Raw genomic sequence first — 24,831 nt, forward strand, 5'->3', positions numbered from 1 at the left:
CGCATACATAATAGATCCTATGGCTGAGGCATAGGGGATGACGCTCATCTCTTCTTTATCTTTTGCCGTGGTCGGGCATTGAGCCGAGCTCAATCTCACACCTTGTAGTACAGCCAAGAACCCTTTCTTGGACTGATCCATTTTGAACTTCTTCAAAATCTTATCAAGGTATGTGCTTTGTGAAAGACATATGAGGCGTCTCGATCTATCCCTATAGATCTTGATGCCTAATATGTAAGCAGCTTCTACAAGGTCCTTCATTGAAAAACACTTATTCAAGTAGGCCTTTATGTTGTCCAAGAATTCTATATCATTTCCCATCAAAAGTATGTCATCTACATATAATATGAGAAATGCTACAGAGCTCCCACTCACTTTCTTGTAAACGCAGGCTTCTCCATAAGTCTGCATAAACCCAAACGCTTTGATCATCTCATCAAAGTGAATGTTCCAACTCCGAGATGCTTGCACCAGCCCATAAATGGATCGCTGGAGCTTGCATACTTTGTTAGCATTCTTAGGATCGACAAAATCCTCCGGCTGCATCATATACAGTTCTTCCTTAAGATGCCCGTTAAGGAATGCCGTTTTGACGTCCATCTGCCATATCTCATAATCATAGTATGCGGCAATTGCTAACATGATTCGGACGGACTTAAGCTTCGCTACGGGAGAGAAAGTCTCATCGTAGTCAATCCCTTGAACTTGCCGATAACCCGTAGCGACAAGTCGAGATTTATAGATGGTGACATTACCATCCGCGTCCGTCTTCTTCTTAAAGATCCATTTGTTTTCTATCGCTCGCCGATCATCGGGCAAGTCAGTCAAAGTCCATACTTTGTTTTCATACATGGATTCTATCTCGGATTTCATGGCTTCTAGCCATTTGTTGGAATCTGGGCCCGCCATCGCTTCTTCATAGTTCGAAGGTTCACCGTTGTCTAACAACATGATTTCCAGGACAGGGTTGCCATACCACTCTGGTGTGGAACGTGTCCTTGTGGACCTACGAAGTTCAGTAGTAACTTGATCAGAAGTACCTTGATCATCATCATTAATTTCCTCTCCGGTCCGTGTAGGCATCACAGGAACGTTTTCCTGCGCTGCACTACTTTCCGGTTCAAGAGGTAGTACTTCATCGAGTTCTACTTTCCTCCCACTTACTCCTTTCGAGAGAAACTCTTTTTCCAGAAAGGATCCGTTCTTGGCAACAAAGATCTTGCCCTCGGATCTTAAGTAGAAGGTATACCCAATGGTTTCCTTAGGGTATCCTATGAAGACGCATTTTTCCGACTTGGGTTCGAGCTTTTCAGGTTGAAGTTTCTTGACATAAGCATCGCATCCCCAAACTTTTAGAAACGACAGCTTAGGTTTCTTCCCAAACCATAATTCATACGGTGTCGTCTCAACGGATTTAGACGGTGCCCTATTTAAAGTGAATGTAGTTGTCTCTAGAGCGTATCCCCAAAATGATAGCGGTAAATCGGTAAGAGACATCATAGATCGCACCATATCCAATAGAGTGCGATTACGACGTTCGAACACACCGTTACGCTGAGGTGTTCCAGGCGGCGTGAGCTGTGAAACAATTCCACATTTTCTTAAGTGTGTACCAAATTCGTGACTTAAATATTCTCCTCCACGATCCGATCGTAAGAACTTTATCTTTCGGTCATGTTGATTCTCTACTTCATTCTGAAATTCCTTGAACTTTTCAAAGGTCTCAGACTTGTGTTTCATCAAGTAGACATACCCATATCTACTCAAGTCATCAGTGAGAGTGAGAACATAACGATATCCTCCGCGAGCCTCAACGCTCATTGGACCACACACATCAGTATGTATGATTTCCAACAAGTTGGTTGCTCGCTCCATTGTTCCGTAGAACGGAGTCTTGGTCATTTTGCCCATGAGGCATGGTTCGCATGTGTCAAATGATTCATAATCGAGAGACTCTAAAAGTCCATCAGCATGGAGCTTCTTCATGCACTTGACACCAATGTGACCAAGGCGGCAGTGCCACAAGTATGTGGGACTATCGTTATCAACTTTACATCTTTTGGTATTCACGCTATGAATATGTGTAACATTACGTTCGAGATTCATTAAGAATAAACCATTGACCATCAGGGCATGACCATAAAACATATCTCTCATATAAATAGAATAACCATTATTCTCAGATTTAAATGAGTAGCCATCTCGTATCAAACGAGATCCAGATACAATGTTCATGCTCAAACTTGGCACTAAATAACAATTATTGAGGTTTAAAACTAATCCTGTAGGTAAATGTAGAGGTAGCGTGCCGATGGAGATCACATCGACCTTGGAACCATTCCCGACGCGCATCGTCACCTCGTCCTTCGCCAGTCTCCGCTTATTCCGCAGCTCCTGCTGTGAGTTACAAATGTGAGCAACGGCACCGGTATCAAATACCCAGGAGTTACTACGAGTACTGGTAAGGTACACATCAATTACATGTATATCAAATATACCTTTAGTGTTGCCGGCCTTCTTGTCTGCTAAGTATTTGGGGCAGTTCCGCTTCCAGTGACCCTTCCCCTTGCAATAAAAGCACTCAGTCTCAGGCTTGGGTCCATTCTTTGACTTCTTCCTGGCAACTGGCTTACTGGGCGCGGCAACATCTTTGCCGTCCTTCTTGAAGCTCTTCTCACCCTTGCCCTTCTTGAACTTAGTGGTCTTATTAACCATCAACACTTGATGTTCTTTCTTGATTTCAACCTCTGCTGACTTCAGCATTGAGAATACTTCAGGAATGGTCTTCACCATCCCCTGCATATTGTAGTTCAACACAAGGCTCTTGTAGCTCGGTGGGAGCGACTGAAGGATTCTGTCAATGACCGCCTCTTCCGGGAGATTGATCTCCAACTGGGACAGGCGGTTGTGCAACCCAGACATTTTGAGTATGTGCTCACTGACAGAACTGTTTTCCTCCATCTTACAACTATAGAACTTGTCGGAGACTTCATATCTCTCGACCCGGGCATGAGCTTGGAAAACCATTTTCAGCTCCTCGAACATCTCATATGCTCCGTGCTTCTCAAAACGCTTTTGGAGCCCCGGTTCTAAGCTGTAAAGCATGCCGCACTGAACGAGGGAGTAATCATCAGCGCGTGATTGCCAAGTGTTCATAACGTCTTGGTTCTCTGGGATGGGTGCTTCACCTAGTGGTGCATCTAGGACATAATCTTTCTTGGCTGCTATGAGGATGATCCTCATGTTCCAGACCCAGTCCGAATAGTTGCTGCCATCATCTTTCAGCTTGGTTTTCTCTAGGAATGCGTTGAAGTTCATGTTGACATGAGCGTTGGCCATTTGATCTACAAGACATATTTTGCAAAAGTTTTAGACTAAGTTCATGATAATTAAGTTCATCTAATCAAATTATTTAATGAACTCCCACTCAGATTAGACAGCCCTCTAGTCATCTAAGTGTTACACGATCCGAGTCGACTAGGCTGTGTCCGATCATCACGTGAGACGGACTAGTCATCATCGGTGAACATCTCCATGTTGATCGTATCTTCCATACGACTCGTGTTCGACCTTTCGGTCTCTGTGTTCCGAGGCCATGTCTGTACATGCTAGGCTCGTCAAGTTAACCCTAAGTGTTCTGCATGTGTAAATCTGTCTTACACCCGTTGTATGTGAACGTAAGGATCTATCACACCTGATCATCACGTGGTGCTTCGAAACGACGAACTTTAGCAACGGTGCACAGTTAGGGGGAACACTTTCTTGAAATTATTATAAGGGATCATCTTATTTACTACCGTCGTTCTAAGTAAACAAGATGCATAAACATAATAAACATCACATGCAATTATATAATAGTGACATGATATGGCCAATATCATATAGCTCCTCTGATCTCCATCTTCGGGGCTCCATGATCATCTTCGTCACCGGCATGACACCATGATCTCCATCATCATGATCTCCATCATCGTGTCTTCATGAAGTTGTCACGCCAACGACTACTTCTACTTCTATGGCTAACGCGTTTAGCAATAAAGTAAAGTAATTTACATGGCGTTCTTCAATGACACGCAGGTCATACAAAAAATAAAGACAACTCCTATGGCTCCTGCCGTTTGTCATACTCATTGACATGCAAGTCGTGATTCCTATTACAAGAACATGATCTCATACATCACAATATATCATTCATCATTCATCACAACTTCTGGCCATATCACATCACATGAAAATTGCTGCAAAAACAAGTTAGACGTCCTCTAATTGTTGTTGCATCTTTTATGTGGCTGCAATTGGGTTCTAGCAAGAACGTTTTCTTACCTACGAATAACCACAACGTGATTTTGTCAACTTCTATTTACCCTTCATAAGGACCCTTTTCATCTAATCCGCTCCAACTAAAGTAGGAGAGACAGACACCCGCTAGCCACCTTATGCAACTAGTGCATGTCAGTCGGTGGAACCTGTCTCATGTAAGCGTACGTGTAAGGTCGGTCCGGGCCGCTTCATCCCACAATACCGCTGAAGCAAGAAAATACTAGTAGCGGCAAGCAAGTTGACAAGATCTACGCCCACAACAAAATTGTGTTCTACTCGTGCAATAGAGAACTACGCATAGACCTAGCTCATGATGCCACTATTGGGGAACGTTGCAGAAAATTAAAAATTTTCCTACGGTTTCACCAAGATCCATCTATGAGTTCATCTAAGCAACGAGTCATGGGAGAGGGATTGCATCTACATACCACTTGTAGATCGCGTGCGGAAGCGTTCAAGGGAACGGTGATGATGGAGTCGTACTCGCCATGATTCAAATCACCGATGACCAAGTGCTGAACAGACAGCACCTCCGCGTTCAACACACGTACGGTATGGACGACGTCTCCTCCTTCTTGATCCAGCAAGGGGGAAGGAGAGGTTGAGGAAGAAGGCTCCAGCAGCAGCACGTGATAGAGGCGGGGTGTCCCGATCTTTCGATGAGATGATAACTATCGATTTGGTGGAGACGACTTTGACGATCCGACTACAAACGTGCAACGACGTTGTGCCTTAGCAATCGCTAAACCAACTCCGAGAGGTTATTGACCACGCCGGAGCACGATCAACCTGACCACGAAGGTCTATTCCTGCAAGCAATCGAAGAACAAGCAAGAATATGATAAAAGCAATCTGAATATCGCGAATATGTATGAAGTATTGATAATGGTGGGGATCCGAAAAGTGGTCTTGGTCTGGTCGTTGGACACAAACGAAGCACACGAAGTTGCAATGGCTAACTTTTAACTAAACAAATCCCAAGGAAAAGCTACTAGATGGATCTACTTATATAGGAGCAAGGGGTGGCGGCCAAGGAGGTGGAAGGACGTCCCAAGGCAGCCTAAAACTAAATCTAGGTCGCACAAGGCCAATGGGCCCAAGTGGAGGTGATGTAACACCTTTGGACTTGTAGTTTGACTCAGATTCTGCTGCAGCATCAGATTGTTTCGTCCACAACTCAATGATCCGGACTAATTTGAAGGTGATTCCAATTGGGTTGGAAAGTGCACGAAATCTAGTTTCCAACAAAAAAAGAATCACCCAATTCGGAGTCCGTATGAAAAACTTGTGTGCGTTTTGAGTCAGGTATGTCTGTGCAGTCCGAATCTGAATTCAGAACGTGAGAGACTTGGACTCTATCTTCTCTTGGGCCAAAAGTGACGTGAGAGAACTTTTTGGACAGCAAATAAACATCTCTTTCTTCCTTATCTTCATATGTGGATTGTACAAATGTCCCATACACCTGCAATTAGACAAAACACAAAAGTGTGTGAAGTATTTTTGTTCTGGATAACATAAATAGATTATTGAATAGTTTGCACTAGAAATCACCTGACAAATATGCATATATGCAATATTTTTGGTCATATCCAAGGTAGTCATGTCCTCATCATCCTCCCCTTCTTGAAAATAAAGCCGTCCTCGGCGTTGCTTAATCTGAAATGTGGCTAACAAAAGAGACAAGGTGTACATGTTGTATATGTATATGTCATCCATTTTTACTTCCCTCGATTTTTGCATATATGACACATGAATAGATGAGTAACTTGCATAGTTCATAAAATATAAAGCCAAAAAATTAGCACAAGAAGTAGAAGGCATGAAAATATTGCAACTCAGTTTGCACATATAAGTGAAGCTCTTATTCATTTCAAAAGATTGACAATGTTCATCATTAAACCATCCCAACATTGGTGAATAAACCTTACTTGCATCAAATTTACATGCTACAACATGCTTAAATAAGCAAACATGCAATAAGTCATTTAACACAGAATCATCACCAAGATTAGAGGTCATATCAAAATGATTAAACATTGGTTCTTTTGCATCAATAGTTAATTCAATGGGTGCACTCAAAATTGTTGGTATTTCAGTTGTTTGATCACATGGCAAAGTCAAATTATCAACGTAGTCCTCTAAAATAGGTGGTGTGATCAAAGTAGTGGGTAGCTCATCAGATGGTGCATTCAAGTTGACAAGGAATTCATCATTCTCATGTAGAGATGGAAGATCAGTACCTTTGTCATTACCTCTTATGATCAACTCAGATGATGTAGCCACTCTCGGGGGCGATGTGTCACATGGTGGAGGTGATGTAGTCCTGACAACAACGGATGTGGTTGTCATAGTATGCCTAGTAGTTGAAGGAACAATTATATCAACTCTTGGAATGTGCACCGTGCGCTTGTTCTCCTCGTGGCCAACACGTCGTTTTATTTCCTATTCAGCTTTGCAAGCAAGATGAAACAAATGGTCCATAGGATAACACTCTTCATGAATTAGTATCTCTTGAATATCACGGTTTAATCCTCCCCAAAATCTATCCATAAAATCATCTTCACTTTCTTCTAAAGAGGAATGCAACAAGGTAGTTTGTAAATCATCATAATATTTTGTTACAGTTTCACTACCTTGTTTTAAGTGTTGCAACTTCTTAATCATGTCACGAGTATAATAAGCAGGGACGAAAGTATGTCGCATGGCAAGTTTCAAATCATCCCAAGTAGTAGGTATATAATCAGGGTGTAACCGACAATATTCACTCCACCAAACCAAAGCATAACCAGTGAAAGAACCAACCGCAACCTTAACTTTTTTATGTTCATTGAAATTATGGGAAGCAAATATATTTTTTATGTCGAACTCCCATTCAATATATAAAGCAGGTTTAAAATGGCCATTAAATGATGGTATAGATACATTAACCTGATCATGTGCATTTGGATGTTTGTGCACCTCTCGTGACGGTTGTGGTATTTGCAAAGGTGGTGGCACGTCTCCCGCGATCGACAAAGCCCATGAATTGACTCTGTATCCTGTCATGATTAGTAGAACAAGAAACAAAACCCAAAAATAATGTTCCTATAACTACTAGGATGTGGTGGTAAAACGCTCACAGTAAAGCAAATATCAATGTCTTACAAGTTCTTACCATGCAGCAGGCGGTGATCGGCAACCAGCGGTGTCAAGTAACTCCGAATATTGAGTAAAGCGATTGCCAGGGGAGCGTATGTATACACGGTGTAGAAATATGTGGAGCTGGGTTGGCTATATATGGTAGCAAAAGATTAGCAATAATCAATTCAAAGATGCAATGTTGAATAAACGCTCAACAAAGGTACTGTGCTGGTCCTAGGCTAGACCGGACTAGAGACGCGAGCCTAGAACACTAATGAGGTCATGGTGTAGCACAACTAGCATCAATGAAGGATACTAAGTAGCTCTTGACAGCAAGATATAAGTGAAGATAATGATGAAAAACAACTGCCAAGCAGGATATACAACAACTCTCTCTCCAACTTTCCTCTTAAAAAGTTTGAGCCAATTTTCTGGTAAATTCTTGCAAAGAATGCTACTAACTCAAGCTTTCCAATGCAAAAAGAATCACTCAATTCCGAGTTGATATGAGGAGTCAAAGAATTCTAAAACTGGCCTGAAAAATTGGAACAAGCTGTGTTCACGAACTTCAGAGGGCAAAAAGACCTATTTAGAAGCCGATTTTGAGGTGTCAAATATTGAACTAGCTTCTGCAACTATTTAGATGCGGATCGTCTCTAGCTTCAATTTGAGTACTCACGGAGCCAAAACGGACTTCGTACGAGGAAGATACACCTGTTTTACTGAACAGTGCGCAAAACAGATTCCAATCCGAATTCAGGTACGAGATTGATTCTAGATAGATTCGATTTTTTTTCTCTCCTTTTTTTCTCACGCTTTTTTTTTCTTTTTCTTCTCTCTCTTTTTCTTTTTTTTTCTTTCCTTTTTTCTCTTTTTTTTTCTCTCTCTTTTTTTTCTCCCTCTTTCCAAGACAAACTAGATAAGATGCAGATTGGATTAGGCGAAGATGTGAATGACCTCAACTATGATTATGACAATGAACAATGCGTAGCACGTGGTGGAAATTAATAGATGGGATGGTGGACGGCGGAAGGGATAATGATGCAGCGGCGGCGTGACTAATGTGAACAAAACTCGAAACTCTAAAAGAACTAGACACTAAGACCAGCAACTGACACGACGATGCAACCGATAATTCAACTATGCAAGCAATGAGTAGAAAATTGCAAAGGCTCAGACTGGCTTGGATAAAGGATGAAAAGATCTAGCTTTTTTTTTGTGGCTTTTTCTTGGACAATAGGTAAGAAAAAAAATCTAATCTAGGAAAAACTGGAAATTCTCACCGAGCAACCTGAAAACTGATACCACTTGATAGAGGCGGGGTGTCCCGATCTTTCGATGAGATGATAACTATCGATTTGGTGGAGACGACTTTGACGATCCGACTACAAACGTGCAACGACGTTGTGCCTTAGCAATCGCTAAACCAGTCCGAGAGGTTATTGACCACGCCGGAGCACGATCAACTTGACCACGAAGGTCTATTCCTGCAAGCAATCGAAGAACAAGCAAGAATATGATAAAAGCAATCTGAATATCCCGAATATGTATGAAGTATTGATAATGGTGGGGATCCGAAAAGTGGTCTTGGTCTGGTCGTTGGACACAAACGAAGCACACGAAGTTGCAATGGCTAACTTTTAACTAAACAAATCCCAAGGAAAAGCTACTAGATGGATCTACTTATATAGGAGCAAGGGGTGGCGGCCAAGGAGGTGGGAGGACGTCCCAAGGCAGCCTAAAACTAAATCTAGGTCGCACAAGGCCAATGGGCCCAAGTGGAGGTGATGTAACACCTTTGGACTTGTAGTTTGACTCGGATTCTGCTGCAGCATCAGATTGTTTCGTCCACAACTCAACGATCCGGACTAATTTGAAGGTGATTCCAATTGGGTTGGAAAGTGCACTAAATCTAGTTTCCAACAAAAAAAGAATCACCCAATTCGGAGTCCGTATGAAAAACTTGTGTGTGTTTTGAGTCAGGTATGTCTGTGCAGTCCGAATCTGAATTCAGAACGTAAGAGACTTGGACTCTATCTTCTCTTGGGCCAAAAGTGACGTGAGAGAACTTTTTGGACAGCAAATAAACATCTCTTTCTTCCTTATCTTCATATGTGGATTGTACAAATGTCCCATACACCTGCAATTAGACAAAACACAAAAGTGTGTGAAGTATTTTTGTTCTGGATAACATAAATAGATTATTGAATAGTTTGCACTAGAAATCACCTGACAAATATGCATATATGCAATATTTTTGGTCATATCCAAGGTAGTCATGTCCTCATCAGCACGACGGCGTGATGATGGTGGAGAGGCAGTACTCCGACAGGGCTTCGCCAAGCGCTCAACGGAGGAGGAGAGGTGTAGGGGAGGGGAGGGGCTGCGCCTTGGATCAGGTATTCAGCCCTCCCCTCACCCCTTTATTTATAGGGGAAGGGGGAAGGGGGCCAGCCCCTTCTAGATGAGATCTAGAGGGGGGGGCCAGGGAGGGGGCTTGCCCCCCAAGCAAAGGGGGTGCGCCCCCTTTAGGGTCCCCCCCCCAACCCTAGGCGCATGGGCCCAGGGGGGGCGCCCAGCCCTCCAGGGGCTGGTTCCCTGCCCCATGCGGCCCATGTGGCCCACCAAGAGGGGTGGCCCCTCCCGGTGGACCCCCGGAACCCCTCCGGTGGCCCCGGTACAATACCGATATGCCCCCGAAACTTTCCGGTGTCCGCATGACAACTTCCCATATATAAATCTTTACCTCCGCACCCTTCCGGAACTCCTCGTGACGTCCGGGATCTCATCCGGGACTCCGAACAACATTCGGTAATCACATACAAGTCTTCCTTATAACCCTAGCGTCACCGAACCTTAAGTGTGTAGACCCTACAGGTTCGGGAGACACGTAGACATGATCGAGACGGCTCTCCGGTCAATAACCAACAGCGGGATCTGGATACCCATGTTGGCTCCCACATGCTCCTCGATGATGTCATCGGATGAACCACGATGTCGAGGATTCAATCAACCCCGTATGCAATTCCCTTTGTCAATCGGTACGTTACATGCCCGAGACTCGATCGTCGGTATCCCAATACCTCGTTCAGTCTCGTTACCGGCAAGTCACTTTACTCGTACCGTAATGCATGATCCCGTGACCAAACACTTGGTCACTTTGAGCTCATTATGATGATGCATTACCGAGTGGGCCCAGAGATACCTCTCCGTCATATGGAGTGACAAATCCCAGTCTCGATCCGTGTCAACCCAACAGACACTTTCGGAGATACCTGTAGTGCACCTTTATAGTCACCCAGTTACGTTGTGACGTTTGGTACACCCAAAGCACTCCTACGGTATCCGGGAGTTACACGATCTCATGGTCTAAGAAAGAGATACTTGACATTCGAAAAGCTCTAGCAAAACGAACTACACGATCTTGTGCTATGCTTAGGATTGGGTCTTGTCCATCACATCATTCTCCTAATGATGTGATCCCGTTATCAACGACATCCAAATGTCCATAGTCAGGAAATCATGACTATCTGTTGATCAACGAGCTAGTCAACTAGAGGCTTACTAGGGACGTATTGTGGTCTATGTATTCACACGTGTATTACGATTTCCGGATAATACAATTATAGCATGAATAAAAGACAATTATCATGAACAAGGAAATATAATAATAATAATGCTTTTATTATTGCCTCTAGGGCATATTTCCAACACTCCACCACCACCACCACGATGCCGTCGTGTTGGTTGTGATCCCATCTACTTATCCTCTCCCGCTTGCTGGATTTAGAAGGAGGAGATGTCATCGAGCCACACATGTGCTAAAATCGGAGGTGTCGTTCGTTCGGCACTAGATCGGTTGGATTGTGATCGGATCACAAAGAGTAGGACTACATCAACCACGTGATAAACGCTTCCGCCTAGCGATCTACAAGGGTATGTATATGCTCTCCCCCTCTCGTAGCTATGCATCTCCATGGATAGATCTGGTTGTGACGTTCCCCATCATGGATTGGTTGATTGGATAAGCGAGTGTAAGTTTGCGGGGTCCACCATCCATGTTCAAAGAGATTGTACGGGTTCCAAGGGATTGTTTTCATGTCTATTTTTGTGTCATTATGGGCTCTGGCTTAACTAAATAAGTTGCAAGGACCTGACCTCGTATGAACAGCAGATGTAGGTGTGATATGTTGTGTGGGTCATACAAGGTGGGCTCAGGAAACTACTTCCCAAAGGCTTCATCTTGGTATTCCCAGGTACTTAACACCTCGAGTTTAGCAAGTGGTATCAAGTAGGTCATGCAGGCAAAGTAAACAAATCTCTCGAGAGTGTAAAATTTTATCATGATTAGCCGCGTACTTGGTTATGGACAACTTTGAGAAACTTGGCCAGGAACTGTTGGGAAGATCTCATCACCATAATTTTCCTAACTACAATTTGTTGTGTTGAACAAGGGAATATGATCTCTGTTGGAAGCAAGCAATGGTAAAGGACTTCCATTCGGATTGATCCAATGGGCTAGAGTTACTGTTGAGCCAGTGTACACAATATATTAGAGTAGATCCACCTATCACAAGTTAGGATAAAACTACTTTGCTTTGTGCAAAACAAAACACAAACCTCCGCTTACCCCAAATTGCACGTAGGCGACGTAGGTCTATTATAATCTTCATTGTAATACTTACCAGTATAATCAATGTATTGACCATTGTGGCCGCAAAGCATTATGTTGCAGGGGACTAGTAAGAGGGGTGATGTTTACTTAGGGTCACAAATCTCCCCTCGACCTGGTTCGCTTATGGCGTAGGTGGGGTTCTTTAGAGTTTACTAGATCATTGATGGCGCGCGTTGCTGCGCCCGTCCATTTTATCAATAGAATGGTAAAAGTTTTAATAGTATATATGATTCCACAAAACACGGTAGAGTAGTACTTCTAGGATAAACAACGTAAAATAACACGCTGAACCATATATCTGCAGATGTAAGTTGAATCATAGAATCTGTTCGCACACTCATTCATTTTGATAAAAGGGTAATATAAATATATTTTTAAACTTCTTAAGTATAATTATATAAAAAATAATGGTAGTACAATATGTATACTCGACATATGCATTCACTAAAAAATACAATATTTTTAATAGTTGGTCCATAATAAACTGACGACATACAAGCGATAACAGTACGGCCAAAGAAATACATTGTACACAAGGGAGCTACTTTACCCATTCTCTTGAAAATGGGAATAAATTGGAAAGAGCGCTGACATACAACTTTATACTGAGGTAGACACGAGTCGAATTAGAAAGCTCGTAGGAGTTGTCAATCACACTTACTTTACATCTTTTCAAATTTGTTGCGGTATCAAAAGGTAACGAATTAGGTTAGTGAGGGCATGTCAAAATATTATATGTGACAGTAGGCTGTTTCCTAGCAAAAAACAACTTTTAGAAGAAGAAAGACCTTGTATGCAAGTAGCCTAGAACATTGACTGAATGCCAATATTTGCAACAGTCAAGAAACCTCATAAAATATGAAGATACTTTTTTTTCTAGTTGTGGGCTGTGGCTACAAACAAATGGTACCAGGTAAAGCAACGACATACGTAATCCCTCGTTCCCATGGAAATGGTTAGAATTTTTTTAAATCTGATCAGTTATAATTTTCTCCCCAAAAGCTAGCAGGCCATGGAGTAATCTAATCACCAATTAAGACCATCAGATTTAGTACAGTTAATGGTAAGATAACATATCTGGTAATGAAAAAGTGTGTCATTTTCCCATGATCAGATAATACTATCATACAGAAAATGATTTGACATCCTAGACAGACCACAAATAAAAATTTCCAAACCAGTTTAGTACTTACAGAGAAACACATGTCTGGAGGCGATGAAAAGGTCTCTTGGAAAATAGGATTATCTTGTGAATTCAACCTTTGAGGAAACAAATGAAATATAAACAGAAAACTTAAATTCAAACTTACTGATTACATATGATATTTCTATCCAAATTGTACTATACAAGGTAAAATCATACCAAGGTCACTGAGATAGCTCCACCAAAACATATGTTTTGCAATATTGGCAAGTAACATAAGGTGGGACAATAGTGCATAACAAATACATGGAACAACAATAACAATCCATAGTTCAATTAAAAAAATTGTCAAAATTATGAAAGTCAAACTAAAAGAAGTTACCCAACTGATTATTGTACAGATGCATTCATTATTTGTGATAGTGGGTAACCTAGTTTCAGATCCCTTCAAAAGTTAATTAGTGAAAACTTCTAAACATAGCTTTACTGTGTTAGAAAAGGTGGCTCGTTTTCAAGTAAAGGAAATTTAACTCATGAAAAAATGTTGATAATATAAGTTGCAGTATAAGACAGAAATTAAATTACAAAATATATATACCAAATTCTTGCCAGTTTATTTTTAAGGGCTTTGAGTGAAAGGTTGCATATTTGACTTTTCAGGTACATTGTTACCTGCAAGCGGAGCATAAGAAAAACAAAAAATATTTCAATTAAGTGATGTTAGTAGGATTACCAAATTATAGAGCTAAGAAGCTTGGAATAACTAATACTTGAATGGGGATGAAAAATAACCCTATGGCATCCATGCTACTATGACGACTATTAATTTCCATTCTCGTGAGATGCCCCATTGTCAGTTGCACATATTAATTTTAGTTTTAGTCACATGTCACATGGGAGAGAACCAAGTATGTGAACATTTCGAAATAGAGATATTGGGTATAGATGAAGAGGAAGCTGCTCAATGTACAGAATCGTCTGGAGCATCTGCCCGTCTCCTCTCAGATCCTCTCTCCAGTGGTGACTCAGGCAGTACAGGCGCGCGCCTGCCAGTCTACAAATATGCTCAAATCAGTTGACCACCGCCAACAACATTAGCTGTATGTACAAATTAGATTGGAAGGATGTCAGGACAAAGAATTTTTTTGGTGGAAGAAGGATTCGTACATGAAACGGAAACGGAAAGAAATATAGGGGGACCTGATGTACTGTTGTTGCCCATACACATGTCCTCTCTTGTACAGTGCCCTCCATCACCTCCAATCTGAATTCTGCAGAGCACCAATAGAGGCCCGACCTCCTTGTGCAGTTGCTGGAGCACCATGGAGAAGAACAGGTTGCCCACAAAGAGTTCCCTGTACTAAGAAAAAGTGTGGAAGATTGAATTAAAATAGGCGTTGATCCACCGTCGTCGGCTAGGAGCAGGATGAGACGTCATCCGTCACCGGCGCCGTTGCCGCCAGAGCTATGCATGTGGAGATGTGTCCCAAAGACCAGTGGCCCTTGCCGCACGCTCGCCCCGCCCAGGACTACCTGGAAACCTAGCACGGTTTTCATCGCCGCAACCTCAGCGGAGGCATCGCCGGCTCGTTTCCGCTGCCGCCAGCTCGGTTAGGGATTCTCAGGGCCTGATAGAGAAGGGGGAGGATGAGCGAACTGACCTGGATGCAGCCGCTCTAGCACCGGATCCCCTCCGGCGCCTCGCCTTGGCTGGATCCCCTGGACCGCCGGTGGCCTCGCACGGTCGCACCCGTCTTATCAACTCCCTTGAGCGCTAGATCCCTCACGACGGCTGGCATCCGCTCGACCCCCTCGACCACCAGTTCCGCTAGCGTCGCCTCCTCGGCTACAGATGATATAATGGGCCATTGAAGCCCAGTCAACGACAGGCCTCCAAAAAAGTTTCCAGAATAGCTGCCATTAGGACAGGCGGCCCAGTCGCAGTAAACTGGCGCTGAAACATGATCTGACGGCCATAAACAATCTGAATCTGTAATCCAACGGTCAAAATGACTGAGGGCGTGAGAGAGCTCGCTTTAGGATCGGTTATACTGTCCTAAATTTGTGTTCCCGTTGTAATGCTACTTATTTGGACTAGCCTTGGGCTAGAGTTGGACAATATTATTTTGGATCCTTGCGATGTACTAGAATAATGCATTTCTGTTTGGTATTATCGATACCGTGTATGCTGGTAACTGTCCTGGGGCTGGTGTGTTAAGCATGGAGGCCTAAACCTTATCAAGTTGGTCGTTACACATCTTCTGTATGATGGGAGTCCTGCATCAACTCATCAATTCCACTAATCACGTCAATATCATGTGTAATGTTCAACACATTTTCCCCTCTGTCACCACCATGTGCATTTATATGTTCACCATGTTTACTCCAACATGCATATCCCAACATGAATCCCCTCTTGATCAAATGTGTCTGGATCTCTGTAGTGCTTTTAATATTTTTGCAATTTTCAGACACGAAACATAGGTAAAATGTCCCTTTCCCTTCCCTTCTCAATCTATCTTGATCGGCTGTTTCCAAAAAACCTAACAACCCATCCTTGAACTCATTTCTCAAACGGTTCTCGGTGTATATCCAAGCTCGATCCATGCCTGCAACATAACAAAAGCACCACATTAATAACCTACTATTACAAGAAAGTATATGTGCATCATAATTATATAATTAACATAGTAGCACATATTTTTATTTTACTCTTCATTAACTTTGTTTTACAACAATTCTTTGTAAACTTTGCCCAACGTTATAGTCATATTTATTAGCATATACAATATCAAATATCAATACCATTGAATTCATCTACACATGCATAACATCAACTTCACTTAAGGAACATGCAAAGTACATCAAAACAGAGGGAGTGTGTGCCTTCGATTCAGTTACAAAGGGATAACAGAAGCCCCCCCCCCCTTAAAAATGGCGCCTGACGACAACCCACCACTTCAAATCGATGACTGGCAGCAGCCATCCCTCATAATGGTGCCTGACAACAGCCATCCACCCCAAATCGATGATCGGTGGCATCCATCCCATCTAAATGGTGTCCGGCAACAACCCTCTATCTTGAACCAATGATAGCGACAATAGTAGCCTCCCCCTCAAAACGATTACCAGCGACAACCCTCCACCTTAGATCGATGACAAGCAACAACCGCCATCCCACTCGGCATGGTCAAGAGCGACAACACTACCCACTCAAGTGAATGGACAATTTCCCAGCAAAATCAGAGTCTGCCAGATTGGTTACCAAAGTATTGGAGGCAGTTTCCAAATTGCGACCACCACCGTGTATTCTCAAGTATTGGAGGCGGTTTCAAAATTGCAACCGCCACCGTGTATTCTCAAAGGTGGTGTCATTTCATAACCGCATGCAATAAATAAGTATTGCGTATGGTTTCTGAACTGCAATCAGATACTCATGTGGAACTACCTCTATTGTTCAACATTACATACGACTTTGTTCCTCTGGTCACAACTGCTTAGGTGGGGGCAGTGGCAGAGCGTAAAGCAAATTTTAGAGGGGCCAGATGAGTGTATGACATAGAAAAGATATGGTGATAGCCTATTTGGCAAAAAAAACTTGAAAGAGGGGGCCAGGGACCGGGTTGGTCCCGCCGACGCTTCGCCACGAGGGGGGGGGGGACTTTAATGCCTGTTTTTCTACTAGTGCGGCCTCACATGACAAACTTATGATGTTTGCGTACTTCTCCATAGTGAAACACATGAATCTCTTACCGTGAACAATCTGTTGAAGAGACAACCCCCAATATGAGTAAAATTTTGTGAATTGTTATTTACATGTAGAACATGAATTGTTATTTACATGTACAACATGAATTTAAACACGAAATTTGCTAAAAAAGATACAACAAGAAAAATTGAAGCTTGCTATCCAATGCTTCCAAAAAAACTACCATGCTCTGCCCTAAAAGAACTTGCACTAAGCTATTAGTTTTACAATTTAATGTAAGTAAGTACATTCTAGATCTTGACTCATTGTAGCAAATATATATACACACACCCTGGGTCACCTTATACCCACTGCCTTGGCAACATGGAGTATATTAACATTTTTAGGCTCTGTAATATTAGTTATGATTCTTTTTGAACCAATGCCCTCGCATCAAGCCACCGAATGATATCTGAAAACACAATGTCAATGTTGTTCTCTGGTTCACCGGAAGTCAAAACATGACACATCCCTGGGTAGAGCTTCAACATCTTGTCTTTACTCTCAGCTAGTGTATATAGTGCCTCGCTTACTGCTGGGTCAGTCACAGCATCAGCACCACCGTGGACTATAATGAATGGCAGGGTTACCTTGTTGTAAAATGTGAGCAATTTAGATGATCTACAAGCAATTTATGGAAACACTTAAGGATTACCAGTTCAATGTATAAATATATTGCAGCTTACTCGTACCTTTTCAAGGTTGCTTTCAATATCCAAGCTTGCCATAAAAATTTCGTAACCAGTCTTTAGTCTAGGCCTTCCTTTATAGCAATAAGGATTGTTTCTGACCTGATTACATGTATAATTTGTTTTATAATGATGCAGACGATTCAGTGATAGAAAAAGTAATGTAGCATGATTTAGATCTTGAGCATTCTACCTCTTCACGCCATTCTTGGCTTTTAATTGCCCTATCAATGATGTCTTCATTAGGAATAATCCTCCATGTAGGGATTACATTGCCGAGCTTGCTTAAGATTGTAATCACCATGGGACTAGGCTTCATTTCTTCTACGATCTGCATCATGTTACCACATCAATAATTAAGTCCCACCATGCATTGTTGAACTTACCCACATATAACAATTCATGGTAACACATGGGGGGCGCAGATTGTAGATCTCAAAAAATTCTGGACAATAACAAAATGACACTAGCAGCAAAGACAAGATTAGCTAATCTTGGGCACTTAACCTTGCACATGGGGGCGACTAAAATGGCCCCATCCCAAAAGGTAGGTTCCTTCCTGTGAAGCATCAATGCGATAGCTCCTCCCATGGACTCACCGAGCAAGAACTTCCGTTTTCTCCTGTGCTCCTCTTTCTCTATAATGAGGGGAACATGACTTCATTTAAGATTTTAACTATCATTTTTAAAAGATTTAAAGTTTTCTAGACATCTACAAATCACCTATATCTGCCAATAATCATGAAAAATGCCGGTCATTATATAAACATATGCTTACTGATTATTTATGAACAGAATGACTACTAATGAAGACAATACATAACTATGGAGATTTGGAGTGGATTTTACAAGTTATATGACGCAAGTAATAGAATATATGAGACTAGTAATATACAAAACATACCACAAACACTTGCAAAGTATGTAAAGCAATCAGCCACGACATCATTTTTTTTTTGACGAAAAGACTGCATGATGCAGCATTTCATTGAAATTAGAGAAGAGTTTTACAGGGGTATAGCAACTAGCAAGTTACCCAGGATACAAAGCTAGTATCCAGCCACCGAATTACAGTCTGAACCCCATTACTAGCCTACCAACAGCACAAAAATTAATCTGGTTCCCTAGGTCTGTGGATCATTAGGGCCACCTTATGCTTGCGTGCCAACGTCCAATCAATGAGATCATTCTTGATTCGATCCAGCACCTGTTCTTCCGTCGAGCTCTTGTGGTCAAAAATCCGCGAGTTCCGCTCCTTCCACACTGACCACCACGTGAGCTGCACTAGCGAGCTCCGTGCTGCCCTGTGTATCTTCGGCACCTGCTGCCTTGATCTCGACCACGACATCATTTAGATTGCTAATATAGCCTTGAAGTCCTAAAGACTTTCCATGGCCTTCATAGTCCACTCCGTGCACCGCAAATCCAGCCTTTGCCAGCCGTGTGCCGGTGCCTGAGAACAAAAGACGTTAATTTATTGTCCCTACTCTATAATACTTATCTGGTTGTTCTTCTTTAGCATTAATCTAAATGAAAATGGGATTGATGCATGGGTATATGATCACATTTGAAAAAAAATTGTGTACCATTATTTATGAATCAGCACAGAGGCCATTTTGTTTGATATTTTAGCTAAGTACAAGCACATAAAGGCCAAATGGTCATGCTATTTACCTCTCATTGAAATGCTGCATTCCATGGCATATCCTACAAATATAGCAAGAACATCACGTGTACAGTTAAACTATATGACGCAAAATACTGCAGAGTTCTGTTCTTTTGGTAAATATCATGGTATTTTAAATTTGAATGCAATATATTTCAACTAAATGAATTTACCATGACATAAGAAGATGAGAGCTTTTGGTTCGTAGTTTGAAGGGCTCCATTGGCATGTAAAGAGGTTCAATCCTCGTGCATTTGAAATATATTCCTGCAACCAATTTTTCCAACAGATCATTCAGTAACATGCTAATACAAAATTAAAGTATCACATCAAACATAAATAAAGAACTCAATGCCGGATGCACCTTCAAAACAAAAGATTCAGCATAAGGTAGGAACGAATATATAATGTATTTAGCGGCTTCGTTTCTGTATGAAACCAACTAACCTCTTGATATTTGATATCACCATTGGCCATTGCTCTTGATAGAAAACGATGACTTCATGGCTAATGTATATGTGCAAAACTCAGACATTAAGAAGTGATTTAAAAAAAAGAGCGGTCGTTATATATACGTCCAGATCTGTGGACAGTTCTCATTTTGTTCATGGATGGTGTTCTTTATATCCATGCATGAAGTTGCGGCATGTATGGTCTAGGAGTGATCAATTTTAACCAACAAGGCTAAGTTTAGTTTGAACTACCTACCTCAGTTAGGCCATCCTAGATTAGGTCTGAGTTTTTTTGTGGTTAAATAATGGGAAGAAAACTAGTTGTACCCCGTGTGTGGCACAAGATAATCGGTTGTTTTCGTTCTATCTGTCATTGTTTGGTCAGGAAAAATGCCAGAGAATTGCGTTTTAAACACATGTTGCTGATCAACTGACGAGTCCATGTCAATGAACGTGTGGCATATATACATCATGATCGGCCCATTTGCTCTGACTTGAATTAAATGCGATGTATATAAGATAAGACCTGGAGCTGGAGCTGTGATGTGCAGCGCACAGTCCAAAACTGTTGGTCGTTGCTCAGTTGTTATCACGCCCTACTGTCGCGTTTCGCAAAAGGAGAAAACAAAATATGTGCAAGAATTAGCAGGGAAGTCTGTTCTTTGAACAGTGAACATCCAGATACACACAAATGTGTCCCCATTTGTTTGACTTTGTGTTGTTGATTCAGACAAAAATCCAGCATATTGAATTATTCAGTGCAGGTTCAGAAAGACGAACCCGAACATGTTACTTGATGCGTTGGTAGCAAGGTACAGATTCTCCAGAAGATGGGAGAAGAATATGTATGTACGCATGCAGGCCGGCCGGCGGCGAGGAGACGTATAGGCACCAGCAGATTAAGAACCTGGTTTGTTTTCGGTGATTATGGAGAGAAAATTGAATATTTGCCACTTTCTCCTATGAGGTACAATATGTTTATGAGAGTTGATGATGATGAGTAGTTGTGATTATGTCTAGTGACCAACTTGTATGTGATGTCTCATTGATGAAAACAATTATCATGAGGAGGTGTTATATGACAATGATGTATTATGATGATAAGTTGTTAATGATATAATGATGATGATGATGATATTTATTATATCATTGGGAGAAAGAACCGTGGACTAGTTTCAAGTGGGTGGGGATTCGCAAAATTGCCACTTTGTTCTTTGGCTCCTTGATTACCATATCACTTCCCTCCTTTTAGTGATTTTCCTTTTTCTTTTTTATTTATAAGCATGGGAAAAGACCAAACTGCCCCCTGATTCTATGTATACAATATACTACGTACTGAGATCTGATTATCTGCATCTGGTATTCTCGTTCGAGCAGAGGAGAGAACGAACCACACAAGCACCTGCTGACGCCGCCTGCCCGGTCGCCGTCGTCGCTCGCTCGGCCCGACCGCTATCGCCGGTCGCTCTTATGCCCGTGCGCCATAGCCGCTCAGTCCGGCCGCCTGCACGGCACTCGCGCCGCTCGTCCCGGTCTCGCCGCTCGGCTGATACTTGAGCCGCAGCGCCGAGCAGCTGACGGCGACGTCCTCGCTGCGGTCCAGCCGCTCTCTGATGGCGTCGCGCAGCGACTCCGGCCACGGGAGGCGGTCCTCGTCCGTGAGCGGGACGCCCCTGCTCATCTTCTCTGTTTTGTTCGACATGGGCAGGGAAGGGACACAGAAGTTCAGAGTTTGCTCTCAGGTGAAGAAGCTTCAGACATGGCACTGCAGGTAGTACCTTTGTTGGTGTGGGAGTGGTGGTCGTCCGCCTCGACGAAGCCGCAGCCCAGCGCGTCGGCGAGCATCGCCGCCACGGTCCTGCGGCAGAGAATTCGCATAAGAGCAGAGCAGAGGGCAGCTGCTGCTCCCCGTGTTGTCTTCTTCAGTGTTGAAGTTGAGAGAGCAAGCAATAAGAGAAGATGGGATGATTGCTGAAATTAGATCTTACGAGATTGTTCTGTTAGGATTCATACAAGATTGTTTTATGGCATTTAAAACCATGACGCTATATCACCAGATGTATGATATAGTACTATTTTTCAGTTCCCTGGGTTGCTTCGGTATCCATTTTCCTACCTAAATTTTCATCGGAATGCAAGATGTTCTCAACTGTCCTGAATTTGAGTCAGAATGCAAGACGTTCCCAAATGTGCTGCTGGTTATATGACTGTACCTGACATTCTCTCATTTTGTTTGAAGGATGTACTCTAGCTAAATGTTGGATATTTATATCCACACAGCAGACCACAAATTTCTACAATATGAGTGTATTGACCAGACCACAATTATGGAACAACCATACTTTAAACGACAAAAACTAAGCATAATCTGCTATATATCCACACAGTACGTCGACATGAGAAGAATAATAATGAGACATAAACTGGGCATAATTTGTTGCATCTCACGACTCACTTAAATTTTGAGTTCCAAGCTCATTGAAATTGTGAGTTAATATTTCACATAAGCAACACACTGAGTAGAACTACTAGTGAGTTCACTTCTTCATAACAAGCATATTGAAAGTACTTGTTCACATCTGACATAATGCCATCTCAAACAGATCATTCATCCAACTGGTAGCTTCCTCTTTGGAGTCATCTTCTTCGGTGGAGCTGCTGTTGGCATTCTACTTGGGGTCATCTTCTTTGGTGGAGCTGCTGTTGGCATCCTCTCTGGGGTAGTTCTAGTGGTTTGTGAAGAACTACCCTCTCCCAACAAGATAGCAAGGAGGCTGCACACATATATATTATCACATTTAGATAAAGTATTTTTGTTCCTCATTTGGACATTGCTGAACATTTGCAGCTTACCTTCTAGTGACCATGCTTGGACTGTCCTGCAATATTTGTTCTCTAGTAGGTCTTTGTGGGGTGCTAGGTTCAGCTGGCCTAGCTTTTGTACTGTTCTTTCTAGGCTTCCTCTTCCTGCAATTCAACAAAAAAAAATTATTTTTGGCATGATGTGATAATTTAAGCTTTGACTGAAAGAAAAACACTTGCCTTTTTTTGCTTCCATTGAGTGGACACTTGTAACTAGCTTGCCTATGACCCTTTTCGCCACATTTCTTGCAAGTCACTGGCCCTCTAATCATTTTCTTTCCCTTAGAATTGGTGGGAGCAGTGCTATCATCCTTGGGAGCATCATTGGCACCTTTTTTCTTGTGGCCACCTTCAAGACATCCTTTGATCCTCAATTTCCTTTGTCTTCCTTTATTTCTTTTCGCAAGTGGTGCCCCCACAACAAATGGTAGCTCCACACGTGGCCATTGTGATTTATCTGTCATTGGCTCAATCTCTCTCCTATAAGCAGCCTTGAATCTGCCCACCGAGTAGTACTCATGCACAAATTGTTCAAGGTTTACTCTCTTTTGGGATGTCACAAAGGCCAAGACATGTCGACATGGCTTACCAGTATGCTGCCATTCAAGACAAGTACACGTCTGTTGATTTAGCTTCACGACATGCCTTTCACAGTTCTTGCTATTATCCCACACCTCTGCACTCCAATTAGCAGATTCCACTACTTTTAAGTGCCCCAAACCTGTAGTATTTGCTCTCAACTGAACCATAATTGCCGGTAGTATACGTCCAGGTGGTAGCCTTTCTCCAATCCTTCTCCTCTTCCTCCACAAAAGCATGATCATCTCTCTAATCTTATCAGCTAGTTCAGCAACAGGTAAATCCTTAATGTCTCGGATCCAGTTGTTAAAAACCTCTGCTACATTATTAGTGATATAGTCACACTTGATATCTGGATTGAAAACACACCTCATCCACTTCAGAGTGTGGTACTGACTCAACCATTTCCATACCTCATCTGATTGTTTAATGATTGCTGCCATATGTTCAGTGAACACATCTTCCCTATAAGCCCTTGCTGCAGGGTACATCCTTCCAAAGCCATGGAACCTTTTTGAATAACTCTTCATAAGATGGTAAAAACATTCCCTTTGTTCAGCATTGGGAAACACATTCTTCACCGCATTCTCCAAGCCTTTGCAAGCATCTGTGCACACTGCAAGCAGTGGAGGATCTCCTATTGCCATCTTAAGTTGATTCATAAACCATGTCCAATTGTCTTCTGTCTCAGATGCAATGAACCCAAAAGCAAGTGGATACATTCAATTGTGACCATCAACTGCCGTAGCTGAGGCTAAATGGCCATTCCACCTTCCATTCAATGCAGTAGAATCTATACTCAGATGTGGCCTACATCCTTCCAAAAAGCCATCAATGCATGGTTTAAGTGCACAAAAAAACCGATGAAAATACACATTACCATCTATTTCCAGTACTTCAATCTCCACAACACTTCCAGGTGACCTCTTCAGGTACCTCAGCCTTCCATTTATATAACATCTCAAAACTCTCTTCCCATTTACCATAAACCTCTGCAAGAGCTTTTTCTTTCCCCCTCCAGACCGTGTCATATAGAATCGTGACTTTGGATTGTTCTTGCAACTTTTTCTGTAATTCTTTAGCACCCATATTAGGTGAACTCCTAAGGATACTCACAGCCTTGTTAGCTACCCAGTCTTGCGATGGCGTTATGGTCTTCACTCTGCTGCTTGAAACACAATCATGTTGATCAACTAAAACTGTGACCTGCACATATAGAATTTAAAAATGAAGGAAAGTTATCTTACATTCTTAAGAAGTTGATCCCCACTATTACCAATTCTCTCAACATGCACACTGTCCACATCATCGCGATGCCACATCAGCGTTCTCTCAACACATGCAGCCTCCACCTCAGCAAAAAAATCCAGAATCGTTAGGTATAATCTGAGTGGGATCAATTCATATTCTGATAGGCTCTATAGTGCACATCCGTCCCTCTTCATCTTCTAAAACTGATGAGATAGTGTACTACTAAGAGCCGAGACGCACTCAAAAAAAGAAAGAGCCGAGACGCACCATCTTATCCTCATCTCCCACCTCGCCTCCTCCCTGTCTCTGCTCAAATCTCGCGTTC

General features: G+C 42.3%; 2 protein-coding genes and 1 long non-coding RNA gene across 4 annotated transcripts in view; all 3 read right to left on the reverse strand.

Annotated features, from left to right (window-relative positions):
- Positions 1 to 12,551: 12,551 nt before the first annotated feature.
- LOC119308573 lies at positions 12,552 to 15,075 on the reverse strand. 2 transcript variants are annotated; one of them, XR_005150167.1, is made up of 3 exons: positions 14,921 to 15,075; positions 14,460 to 14,614; positions 12,552 to 14,357 (listed from the first exon to the last, which is right to left on the reverse strand). It is a non-coding gene; the product is annotated as an uncharacterized LOC119308573 (long non-coding RNA). The 2 variants fall into 2 exon arrangements; XR_005150168.1 differs by having other exon boundaries at positions 14,460 to 14,619.
- Positions 15,076 to 17,369: 2,294 nt separating this feature from the next.
- LOC119309428 (caffeoylshikimate esterase-like) lies at positions 17,370 to 19,942 on the reverse strand. The gene is made up of 9 exons (XM_037585432.1): positions 19,810 to 19,942; positions 19,536 to 19,629; positions 19,371 to 19,403; positions 19,026 to 19,149; positions 18,601 to 18,623; positions 18,204 to 18,334; positions 17,890 to 18,027; positions 17,700 to 17,798; positions 17,370 to 17,597 (listed from the first exon to the last, which is right to left on the reverse strand). The coding sequence occupies exons 1-9, from the start codon at positions 19,837 to 19,839 to the stop codon at positions 17,370 to 17,372; spliced, it is 900 nt and encodes a 299-aa protein (XP_037441329.1). The 5' UTR covers positions 19,840 to 19,942.
- A 4,210-nt stretch (positions 19,943 to 24,152) lies between these two features.
- Positions 24,153 to 24,831, reverse strand: part of LOC119309430 — a 3,768-nt gene continuing 3,089 nt past the window's right edge. The window contains exon 2 of the mRNA XM_037585433.1: positions 24,153 to 24,461. Within this exon, the coding sequence (XP_037441330.1) occupies positions 24,153 to 24,461 (309 nt within the window). The remainder of the gene's footprint in view (positions 24,462 to 24,831) is intronic.

This window comes from Triticum dicoccoides, chromosome 5B, assembly GCF_002162155.2.
Source record: "Triticum dicoccoides isolate Atlit2015 ecotype Zavitan chromosome 5B, WEW_v2.0, whole genome shotgun sequence".
Classification (NCBI taxonomy): domain Eukaryota; kingdom Viridiplantae; phylum Streptophyta; class Magnoliopsida; order Poales; family Poaceae; genus Triticum; species Triticum dicoccoides.